At 35.6% G+C, this 12,346-nt stretch overlaps 1 protein-coding gene across 1 annotated transcript in view; it reads left to right on the top strand.

Moving 5' to 3' along the window:
• The window catches only part of FANCM (FA complementation group M), a 67,206-nt gene that overhangs the window by 2,379 nt on the left and 52,481 nt on the right, over positions 1–12,346 (top strand). The window contains exons 2-4 of the mRNA XM_072838448.1: positions 258–430; positions 3,095–3,172; positions 8,041–8,199. Coding sequence (XP_072694549.1) covers positions 258–430; positions 3,095–3,172; positions 8,041–8,199 — 410 coding nt within the window. The remainder of the gene's footprint in view (positions 1–257; positions 431–3,094; positions 3,173–8,040; positions 8,200–12,346) is intronic.

Consider the following 12,346-nt stretch of genomic DNA (forward strand, 5'->3'; position numbering starts at 1 on the left):
GAAAGAAAGTTTGCTTTTCTTAAGACATTGTGTCATTATGTAGGAATTCTCTAAAAACTGTCTAGTTGTGCCTCAGCATTGACATTTGGATCACAACAGAGCTTTAAAATGTAACAGTTCAATGATTTGTTAAATTGTTCTTGGCTGAAGGCAGATTACCAAAGGACTGCATTGTGAAATTAGGCCAGATTATTTATAGATATTTTAAAGATAACAGTCCTGGCATTTAGAATATAGAATGTCACTTTTGTTTACAGGAACTACTCAAGCTTTCACCAGGAAGGAAATATGGCGCAGTAAGAGAGTCCTTTTTCTTACACCTCAAGTCATGGTAAATGATCTTTCTAGAGGAGCTTGTCCTGCTGCTGAAATAAAGTGTCTAGTTATTGATGAAGCTCATAAAGCTCTTGGAAACTATGCTTATTGTCAGGTAATATTTCGTTTAAAAGTCTTTGGACTGTGAACATATTGTTAAAGAGTATTTTAGTGAATACTTATTAATGATGGAAGTTTTGATTGTGTTATCATTATGAAAAAGCCCCACATTATTTCAATGAAAGTAATACTTCATTCAAACAGTGTCTCTGCTGTCTTAAAATTTTTTTTTTTTTAATCCTTAACAAGACCATTACTGTGGGTGTAGATGCTGAAAGCCTAGTCATGGTTGAGGCAGTGATCTGAAATAGGGTATGGGTGGAGTTTTGGAACTAAGATAATAATCCAGAGATTGGTAGCAGATGTGCAGTGTCATTCCTTGGCAGCTAGGTAAAATACTTAACTGTCAAGAGTTGTTACCAAGATTGAATGATCTAATATATGCAGCATACCTAACACAGTGGCTTCTAGTTAAGTACTACATGAATATAAACTATAAAGGTGAAGAAGTGGGATATGGCTGGAGAGGTAATTAAGGTCCAGGCCATGAAGGTATTTGTATATTATGCTTAGCAATTTGAATGCTCTTTGTAGGACATAGGAAATACAGGTGGTGGAGACTCACTGAACAATGTTCAGTGATACTTTAGATTTAAAAGAGATTAGAAGAGAGAAGGCTAAAGGCAGGATGTACAATGAGGAAGAGGAGGAATTTAGGATGACTCCCAGGTTTCTGAGTTGGAAGACTGAGGATGCTCTTAGTCAAGATGAAGAGTTCTGGAGGCACTAAAGATTTGGGGTATTACATGAAGATGATTAGTGTAGTTTTAGATTGTTGAGTTTGAAATGTCTATGAGGAATCGAAGTACAGATACCAGTGGGCAGTGGGTGATAAAAGTATGAATTTCAATGGAGAGTTCTGAGCTGGAGATACAGCTTTGCAAATCATCAACGGGTAGGTGGTGGGTAGGTAAAACTATAATCTGGTGATATCAGGGAGAGGGTATAGCGTAAGAATAAAAGGGAGAGTTGATTTTATTTAGTGCCAAGAGGTGAATTTTACTGCCAGTTTGTGAATTTGTAGTTTCCCTGTTTAAAGAACTGAAGTTTAAGTTTATTGTATTATACCTCTGTGTTACCTTCTGGAGAATTGTCATCTTTAGAGTTGATTTTAGGCAGGAAATGGATGTATATATTTTTTTATTCATATCTTTCCAAGTAAATTAATATCCAGTGTGTTAAGGTTTCTGCTTGAGCGGGGCATTTAAAATTTTTTATTTTAACTCTGTGAATTTATTTTGTAGATTTTAGCTTATACCTAGCAACTTTAATTCATTTATTTTATTTTCAAAGAAAATTTCTAGCACCAGGTGTTTTTTTTTTTTTTTTTTTTTTTTTTAAGTAGGCTCCACAATCAGCATGGAGCCCAATAATGGGCTTGAACTCATGACCCTGAGATCAAAACTGGGCTGAGATCAAGAGTCAGACACCCAACCAACTGAGCGCCTTTGCCCCTTTTTTTAATTTACAAAGCTTATGCTATTATTGAGTACAGTAAGACATGCACTGATTTCATTAAATCCAAACAGTCCTGAGTGTTTATGATGCCTTGAATATTATAGATGGAGAAGCCAACAGGCACACCAACTCCATGAAGAATGTAGCTTCCTGGGTTACAAACACAGCACCATTTCCTTTTCTACAAAATGCTTGAGAATCCCATTTGGATGAAAGTAATGTATTTATTAGGGACATTTTGTCTTGCATCAGTTTTTACTTAGAACAATTCTATGTTAAGTATAATGTTCTGTCTTTATGTTGTATTCCATATCATGTTAAAAAGAAAGTCCATAAATAATATTTTTTGAGATTAGTCAAGATTCAGGGTCTCTTTTAATTCATCCTTTATGTGGGTTGAAATAAAGTTTTTAGATAACCTGTTTTTACTATTTCCCATATCTAATGCAGAGCTATTAGATATTGAGAGCTATTCTTGCAATTCCATTTACTTAGGGGTTCTTTTCCTTGTATTGGGGCATCACGTGAAGGATTATTTAGGAATCTGGTGAAAAATTCAGTATATGGGTATTGAATTCACATTACCAGATATGGGTGTTGAATTCATATTTCGAAGTCTAGAATGATGCTTTGGTGCCATTGAGAAGGTGTGTTAACATTTAAAAGGAAAGTTGGGCTTTTAAAGTCTTTTCCTGAAACAGTTTTTCTCCATTTCAAATCTAATTTCATACTGTTTTTTTTTTTTTCCCTGTCTTTATGTTAGGACTTATCTTCACCTGGTAAGTGTGCAGTATGGATATAGCTGTAAGGCTAATAAACATATGGCTCAAACAACAGAAAGTAGACCCTTTTCTTCTTCGATTTGCCCTTGAATTAACTGAGTATTTTGATTTGCCTCTGTAGTCAGCCTTGATGTAGTAGCTTTATGTATGGAAGAAACTCTAAGATGTTTTTGATTGGTGTAGAATGTAAACCTGAATTATTTGCTCTTTAGATAATGTGACTCATGATGGTTCCATCCCTTAGACCATCAATACTCTATAAGAAAGAATGATAATGGAACATATATAATAGTTTGTTTAACAGAATCACTGTTGTTTTTGTATTGATAATAGAACATATATAATAGTTTGTTTAACAGAATCACTGTTGTTTTTGTATTGGATGGATGAAATTAAAGAACATTTTTTTCTTGTTTAAGGTTGTAAGAGAACTGTTCAAATATACAAATCACTTTAGAATCTTGGCTCTCAGTGCCACACCAGGTAGTGATATAAAGGTAAGTAAAATGTCTTTCCATTTATTAACATTTAAGAAAATAACAGCTTTTGTATGGGGCCGGACCAGTTTGTCATTCTAGTATTTAGTTTGACATCAAGACTACAACATTTCTTACACATTCCTGTTTTCTTCTTTGGTTGGAGGAGATTTTCTACATGAGCAGTTTTTAGATGTCAGTATACATAAGTAGTTTGTTAAAAGTACTAAACTTTTGAATACTCTACGTGTTTTTTAAATTAAGTTTTCAGGTTTTTTTTTTTTAAGTTTGATTTTGAACTAAGGCTTCCAGAAAATTTGCAAAAATTGCAATCTCTATCTCTACTTTGCTCAGCTACCCTAATGTTAACATATAACCATAGTGTATCAAAACCAGGAAATTAACGTTGGCACAATACTAGTAACTCCTCTGTAGACCTGAGTTGAATTTTATGTTTTCCCACCATTGTCCTTTTCAGCTTCAGGGTCTGGTTCAGGATCTCACTTGCATTTAGTTGTCCTGTCTCAGTCCTTCCTATCTGTGATAGTTTTTCAATCTTCTCCAGTGTTCCATGACCTTGACAGTTTTAAGAGTAGATGTCAGTTATTTTGTAGAATATTCCTCAGTTTGGGTTTGTCTGATGTTTCTCATGATTGGAGTGAGGTTATACATTTTGGGGAAGAACACTCCAGAAGTGATGCTGTACGTTTTTCAGTGCATGGTATTAGAAAATACGTGATGTTGATTTGTCTTACTGCTGTTGTTGTTAATCTTGACTTGGTTAAGAAGATATCTTCCCAGTTTCTGCATTTTAAAATTACTATTTTCCCCTTTGTAACTAATAAGCATATAGTGGGGGATTTACTGAGACTATGTAAATATTTTAGCATCCAATGACTGTTCTTGCTTGCAGCTGTTATTTCTGTGGTGTTTGCCTAATCATTATTTCCTTTCATTTCTTTTATGATTGTTAACGTGAATTCTTTTGTAATGAAGAGTGTTTCTTCTCTTCCATTTATTTAATTCTCTGTATCAATTTGAACTAATGGACATGTATTTTTTTCTATGTGCCACAATCCAGAGCTGTCATTGTTAATTTTGTTGCTCAGATTATTAAAGCTTTGGCTATTGGGACCTCCTTTATGATGGTGCCTGCTTTTGGACATTCCCCCTATCTTTCTTTTGAAAGATACAAGATATTTATGCTCATTTAGTATTTTTCATGTCTAGCTGTGGAATCAACCATTTCTCCAGGTAGCTCTGGTTTCCTTTATTCAAGGGTAGTGAAAATTTTGAGCCCCATCTCATTATGTTCTAATTTTAGTTGCTCTGAGTGGTGTTCTGTATTGGGTTTTGAAGACCTTCTAAGTTTAAATTTCAATTCTGTCAAGTTGTAAGCCTTTTCCTTCTACCCATAGCCTTGATATTTTTCAGAAATTTCTGTGCTGCCTCTGATCTTACTTTAATCACTTTAAACATGCTGGATTGTTTTTAGTCACCTTTTAAGTCTTTGCTGAAATGTTGTGCCTTCAAAAAATTTTACTCTAAACTGTCAAAAGCTAGCTCTCCCTATCTTTTTTGTATGTGTGTAATTTTCTTCTTAATAGTAATCATAATCTGTCATTTTATTTATTTATTTTTTTAAATATTTTTTTCTTTATTTATTTATGATAGTCACACAGAAAGAGAGAGAGAGAGGCAGAGACATAGGCAGAGGGAGAAGCAGGCTCCATGCACCGGGAGCCCGACGTGGGATTCTATCCCGGGTCTCCAGGATCGCGCCCTGGGCCAAAGGCAGGCGCCAAACCGCTGCGCCACCCAGGGATCCCATAATCTGTCATTTTATTTTATTTTATTTTTTATTTTTTATTTTTTTTAATTTTTATTTATTTATGATAGTCACAGAGAGAGAGAGAGAGGCGCAGAGACACAGTCAGAGGGAGAAGCAGGCTCCATGCACCGGGAGCCCGATGTGGGATTCGATCCCGGGTCTCCAGGATCGTGCCCTGGGCCAAAGGCAGGCGCCAAACCGCTGCGCCACCCAGATATCCCCATAATCTGTCATTTTAAAAAAATTAATTAAACTCAGTTTTTACTTAGAACATCAGTCTTCTATAATACCCAGTGCTCATTACATTATGTGCTCTCCTTAATGCCCATCACCCAGTTACCCCATTCCCCCTCCAGCAACCTTCACTTTGTTTCTCATGATTAAGAGTCTCTCTTTCAGGGATCATTTCTATAGTTTGTTAATCTGTCATTTTTTTGACTTATTCATTTATTTGTTGTCTTCTGCCCCATGAAAATAGTAACTATATGAATATACAGATTATGTTTATGTTGGTGGTAGCTCTGTTACTAACTCAATACCGGACATGTGGGAGTCATTCAAATATTTGTTGAAAAAAATAATTAAAAATATCAACATCTTACTCAGTTTTATAAAGTGGTCATAATTCCACTCCAGGTGATGTGGTTGGTCCCTTGGTAATTATAGTGAACTATTTTAGGTACCATACCAGGTGTTGGGAATACAAAGGTAATTAAGATGTGATTTTTGTTGTAGAGTATTTTTTTATTTGAAATTATATTTAGTTTGGGTTGCCAGGCTGGCTCAGTCAGTAGAGCATGTGACTCTTGATCTCAGAGTTGTGAGTTCAAGGTCCACGTTGGGCATAGAGATTACTTAAAAATAAATAAATAGATAGACAGATAGATAGATAATATTTTGTCTTTTGAAACCTCATGAGACTTTTCCAGCTTTGAAAAAAATGCTCTTAATTTCTGGACAATTTCAGAATGCTGGGATCATGACCTGAGTTGAAGGCAGACACTTAACTGACTGAGCCACCCAGGGTCTCCTCAATTTTTTTTTTTCTTAAAGATTTTATTTATTTATTCATGAGAGACACAGAGAGAGGTAGAGACATGGGCAGAGGGAGAAGCAGGCTTCATGCAGGGAGCCCGATGTGGGACTTGATCCCGGACTCCAGGATCATGCCCTGAGCTGAAGGCAGATGCTCAACCACTGAGCCACCCAGGCGTCCCCCCTCAACTTTTTAAAAAATAAATATATATTATTGAGGTACATACTATGTTAGTTTTATGCAATGTTATATTAGTTTCAGGTGTACCACATTAGTGATTTGACAATTCTTTTTCTTTTTTTAATATTTATTTATTTATTTTAGACAGAGACAGATAGCATGGTGGAAATGGGCAGAGGGAGAAGGAGAAAGTCTTAAGCAGACTCCATGCTGGGCGTGGAGCCCAACATGGGGCTTGATCTCACAACCCTGTGATCTTGACCTGAGCCGAAACCAAGAGTCTGACACTTAAGCAACTGTACCCCCAAGATACCCCAGTGATTTCACAATTCCATATATTACTCAGTGCTCACCACAATAAGTATAATCACCATTTGTCACTATACAACATAATTACAGCATTATTGATTATATTCCCTGTGCTGTAGTTTTCATTTCTGTGACTTTGTAACTGGAAGTTTATACTTCTTAATTCCCTTCATTTGCCCATCTCCCCACTCACCTCCTCTCTGGCAACCATCAGTCTTCTGTTTTTAAGAGTCTATTTGTTTTGTTTTGTTTTTTAGATTCCACATGAGTGAAATCATATGGCATTTGTTTTTCTCTGTCTGACTTATTTCATTTAACATAATACCCTCTTAGCATCCATGCTGTCACGAATGACAAGAGTTCATTTTTTTATGACAGTAATATTCCGTTGTGTGTGTGTACACACACACATCTTATTTATTTATTTATTTATTTATTTATTTATTTATTGACAGACACTTGGTTTGTTCATATCTTGGCTATCATAAATAATGCTGCAGTAGGTCTTTCACTTCTTTGGTTACATTTATTTCTAAGTATTTTTTTCTTTTGGGTGCAATTGTAATTTGAGTTTTCTTCATTTCTACTACTTTGTTATTAGTGTATAGAAATGCAACAGATTTCTGCATAATTTTGTATCCTGCAACTATTGAATTCATTTATTCTAAATTTTTCTTTCTTTTTTTTAAAAAGATTTATTTATTTATTTATTCATGAGAAACACACACAGAGAGAGAGATAGGCAGAGACACAGGCAGAAGGAGAAGCAGGCTCCATGCAAGGAGCCCGACGTGGGACTCGATCCTGGGTCTCCAGGATCACACCCTGGGCTGCAGGCGGCGCTAAACAGCTGTGCCATGGGGCTCCCCCTATTCTAAGTTTTTCAGTGGAGTATTTAGGGTTCTTTCAACTCTTGATCATCATCAGTACTGAGGTTAAAAGTATATCCAGCATATATTCACATCATATGTAGTGTTTTAAATGGAAAATATTCCACTAATTTATCAATAATTTATTTAGTATAGTATATGCCCTATGCCCTCAATTTCTTAACAAGCCGGTTTGTAAGGTAGTCCTAAGATATATTGTTCCTTTAACAGTAACAAGATTTCACTGGAAAAAAAGTATTTGCCAGGGAACCAGGAAATCTGAGTTATAGCTCTGGCTCTAAAATGGTCTATGATACATAATTTGGAGGGGATTTAGGTTGCTAACCTAAAACTTCGGTTTGTCTGAGCCTTCATAAAATATATTTGGAGGGAGTTTATCACTGCCATTGAAAAGTGCAAAATACCTTTGAGGAATTTGCTGAATGTTTACTAGTTCTTATTTCTTGAGTGTTTGGCTGGAAGGACTATATGAAAAAAAGATGTTTCAAAGCCTTTTCCTCTTTTGTAACACTTCTAATATAACTTATAGTTAAAATAGTTTAATGATTTGAGTTCTAAATTTTACCACTATTTTATTTTTGTTGGTAACCTAAGCTAAAAATTTTAACATATAATGTAGTTATAAATACTTGATTTTCTGTAGGCTATTCAACAGGTTATTACTAACCTACGAATTGGGCAGATAGAACTTCGTTCTGAAGATTCTCCGGATATTTTGCCATACTCTCATGAAAGACGAGTTGAAAAGCTAGTTGTTCCCCTTGGTGAAGAACTTGCAGCCATCCAAAAGGCATATATCCAGGTAAGCCATTTTACCACTATTTAGGGTTTTGATAAATGAACTGATAATGTATTTATTTTATTTTATATAATCTGGCTGAGAGATTATAATTATATCATTTTATATAATTAGTATGTTGAAAAATTCTTTGAAATTAACTTTTGGAATGAGTACCATGTTTTATTTGTTAGTTACTATTAAAGAGGAAATACAAAATGATGGACCATTTCTAAAGCCAATTACAGCCTTAGTTTTTAAGTATATCTATTAATTGCAGTAAAAAACACACATACATATAAATAGCAGAGTGTACAGAACCTAAGTGTGTAGCTCAGTGAATTTTCACATAGGGAACACACTTAAAACACATGTCCAGATTTAACCACAAGTTTCTTTGTAAGAAAATATATTTTCAGTGTTTTCCTCCTGGATCTATTATACAGCAATGATTTTCTTTTTTTTTTTCCCCTAAAGATTTTATTTATTTATTTATTTATTTATTTATTTATTTATTTATTTATTTATTCATTCATTCATTCATTCATTCATTCATTCATTCATGAGAGACAGAGAGAGAGAGAGGCAGAGACACAGGCAGAGGGAGAAACAGGCTCCATGCAGGGAGCCCAACGTGGGAGTCAATACCAGGTCTCCAGAATCACGCCCTGGGCCGAAGGCAGTGCTAAACCGCTGAACCATGCAGGGATCCCCTACAGCAACGATTTTCAACTGGAAGCAATTTTGCTCACCTTCTGACATTTGGCATTTTCTTGACGCATGTTTGGTTGTCATAAATGGAGGGAGTAGAGAGTAGATTGCTATTAGAATCTAATATGTAGAGGTTAAGAATGCTGCTTAACATTCTGTAATGAGCAAGAATAGTTCCCCAACAACAGATAATTATCTGGGCCAAATGTCAATATTGTAGCTACTGAGAAATTGCTTAGCCACTTATCACTTTGAGAAAAATTTGAGGTAACACACTGCTTTTCTATGGTTCCTAATTAGTGTCATGCTAGGAGAACATCTTGTTTTCATATCTTCATTGTTGTAGATTGAAGATGCCTACAAATTCTTTGACACTCCTCCCATGGAGAGATAGATGCATTTCCTTTTCCCTCCAGTGTTGACTGGCTCTGTGACTGACTGTGACCAACCGAATGTGATAAACTCCAAATAAGCCATGATGAACCTCAGCTAAGCCTTGTTCAGGAGAAAGGAGGAACTGATAGCTAAAATCGAGGGCATAGACACATGGCCCCAGTTAAGGTATTACATGTAACATCCAGCCATTCTAGGCTCCTGACATCAATGAACAGAGATTAACTGTCTCTGCAGTGCGGACAGAATTCTTTTTTATTTTTAACATTTTATTTTGCAGTAGTTTTAGACTTTCAGGGAATATGCACAAATATTATAAAGTTCCAGTGGGGAGATGCTTTGACACTACTCAAGTGTCTTGTTTCTCAACATACTTTGCCATCTAATTTTAGCATACAGTGGTCTTGCCTTCTACAGTTATTTATGTTGTTTGCGTAATCATGGTTTCTCCTTTCCCTCAATTCTTTTATATTTGTCAATTTGACAATTATATTTGTTATCATCATACCTATATGATGAAGATCTGTTTCTTCCTTTCATTTATTTATTTATTTTTATTTTTTTAAAGATTTTATTTATTTATTTATTCATGATAGTAACAGAGAGAGAGAGAGAGAGAGAGAGAGAGAGGCAGAGACACAGGCAGAGGGAGAAGCAGGCTCCATGTGTGGAGCCCGACGTGGGATTTGATCCCGGGTCTCCAGGATCGCGCCCCGGGCCAAAGGCAGGCGCCAAACCGCTGCGCCACCCAGGGATCCCCTCATTTATTTATTAATTCAGTTCCTTGTATCAGTATAGACTAATATATTTTTTTCTATTTGTTACAATCTAATTCTATCAGAATGAATTTTGTTGCTCAGATTGCTCCAACTTTAACCATTTAGGGTGTCTTGTGTCCTTTAGAAATATACTTTTTTTTTTTTTTTTTTTTTTAACACTTCTAACTTCCTGGCCTCAAAAGATATTTTGTGCTCATTTAGTATTTCTCATGTCCCAGCCATGGAATCAACCATTCCTCCAAGGAATCCTTATTACTTTTATGGAAGAATGGTATTTTTTTTATTTTTTTTATTTTTATTTTTTAAGTTTTATTTATTTATGATAGAGAGAGAGAGAGAGAGAGAGGCAGAGACATAGGCAGAGGGAGAAGCAGGCTCCATGCAATAGGAGCCTGACGTGGGATTCGATCCCGGGTCTCCAGGATCGCGCCCTGGGCCAAAGGCAGGCGCCAAACCGCTGCGCCACCCAGGGATCCCAGAATGGTATTTTGAAACCAAAATCTGTGTATTAGGAGTGCTCACTGTTAACAGTGTCTTGGCCTGAGCTCTTAGTGATCTGCTTACATTCTTATTTGAAGAATTCGAGTCATGAGCAAATAAAATGGTTGTTTTTAAATTTAAAATGTTTTGAAGTACTTTGTTTTGTAGTTACAGACAACCAAAGTATTCATTTATCATTTAATCTTTAAAAGTTTTTCTTAAAGAAAAGTTCTTTAGGGATATAGTTTATTTTTTGTTTTCAAATTATTTTTAACAAAATTCTAAGCATTATTAATTTAAGATATAAAATATTTCCAGTAATTTCCTTTTTTTTTTTTTTCTTAAGATTTTATTTATTTATTTGTCAGAAAGAAAACTCGCACAGGCAGGGGGAGTGGCAGGCTTCCCACTGAGTAGGGAGCCCAATGTGGGACTCCATCCCAGGACTCTGGGATCATGACCCATGCCAAAGGCAGATGCTTAACCAGACTGAGCCACCCACGTGTCCCCCAGTAATTTCCTTTTTAATTAAAAAAAGTTTTATTTGAGTATAATTGGCACACAATGTTACAGTAGTTTAAGATGTACAATGTAGTATTGGACAAGTTTATGTTATGCTATGCTCACCACAAGTATAGCTACCACTTGTCACCATACAACATTACTACATCATTGACTATATTCTGTATGCTGTGCCTTTTATTCCTGTGACTTATTCATTCTGTAACTGGAAGCCTATATCTCCCACTCCCCTTCACCTATTTTGTCCACCTTCTCAACCTCCTCCCCCATGGCAACCATTACTTTGTCTCTGTATGTATAGGTCTGATTCTGCTTTTTGTTTGCTTGTTTATTCTTTTTTTTTTTTTTTTTTTAGATTCCACATATGAATAAAATCCTTTGGTGTTTGTCTTTCTCTGTCTCACTTATTTCACTTTTTATAGTATCCTCTAGTTCTATTCGTGTTGTCACAAATGGCATGATTTCGTCCCTTTTTTGACTATGTAATATTCCATTATGTATATGTATCTATATATACACACATCACATCTTCCTTATCCATTTGTCTACTGATGGCCATTTGGGTTGCTTCCATATTTTGACTATTGTAGATAATGCTGCAATAAAAATAAGGGTGCATATATCTTTCAAAATTAATACTTTCATTTCCTTTGGCTAAATACACAGTAGTGGAATTATTGGGTCATATGGTAGTTCTACTTTTAATTTTTTTTAAAAGATTTTATTATTTACTTGACAAGGAGAGAGAGAGAAGCAGGCTCCCTACTGAGCAGAGAGCCTGATGTGGGGCTTAATCCCAGGACCTTGGGATCATGACCTGAGCTGAAGGCAGACACTTAACCAACTGAACCACCCAGGCACCCCTCCTTTTAATTTTTTGAGGAACCTCCATACTGTTTTCCACATGGCTGTACCAATTTACATTCCCAGCAACACTATGTAAGGGTTCTTTTTCTCCACATCCTCACCAACACTTGTTATTTCTCTGTCTTTGATTTTAATCATTCAGACAGGTATGAGGTGATTTCTCATTGTGGTTTTGATTTGCATTTCCCTAATGAATGAAGAATGATGTTGAGCATCTTAGGTCTGTTGGCCGTCTGTATGTTGTCTTTGGTAAAATGTCTATTCAGGTCCTCTCCACATTTTTTAAATCAGATCTCTTTTTTTTGGTGTTGAATTGTATAAGCTCTTTATATATTTTAGATATTAGTCTCATCAGATACGTCATTTGCAGATATCTTCTCTAATTCAGTAGATTGGCTTTTCATTTTGTTGATGGCTTC

Source organism: Canis lupus, chromosome 9 (genome assembly GCF_048164855.1).
Source record: "Canis lupus baileyi chromosome 9, mCanLup2.hap1, whole genome shotgun sequence".
Lineage (NCBI taxonomy): Eukaryota > Metazoa > Chordata > Mammalia > Carnivora > Canidae > Canis > Canis lupus.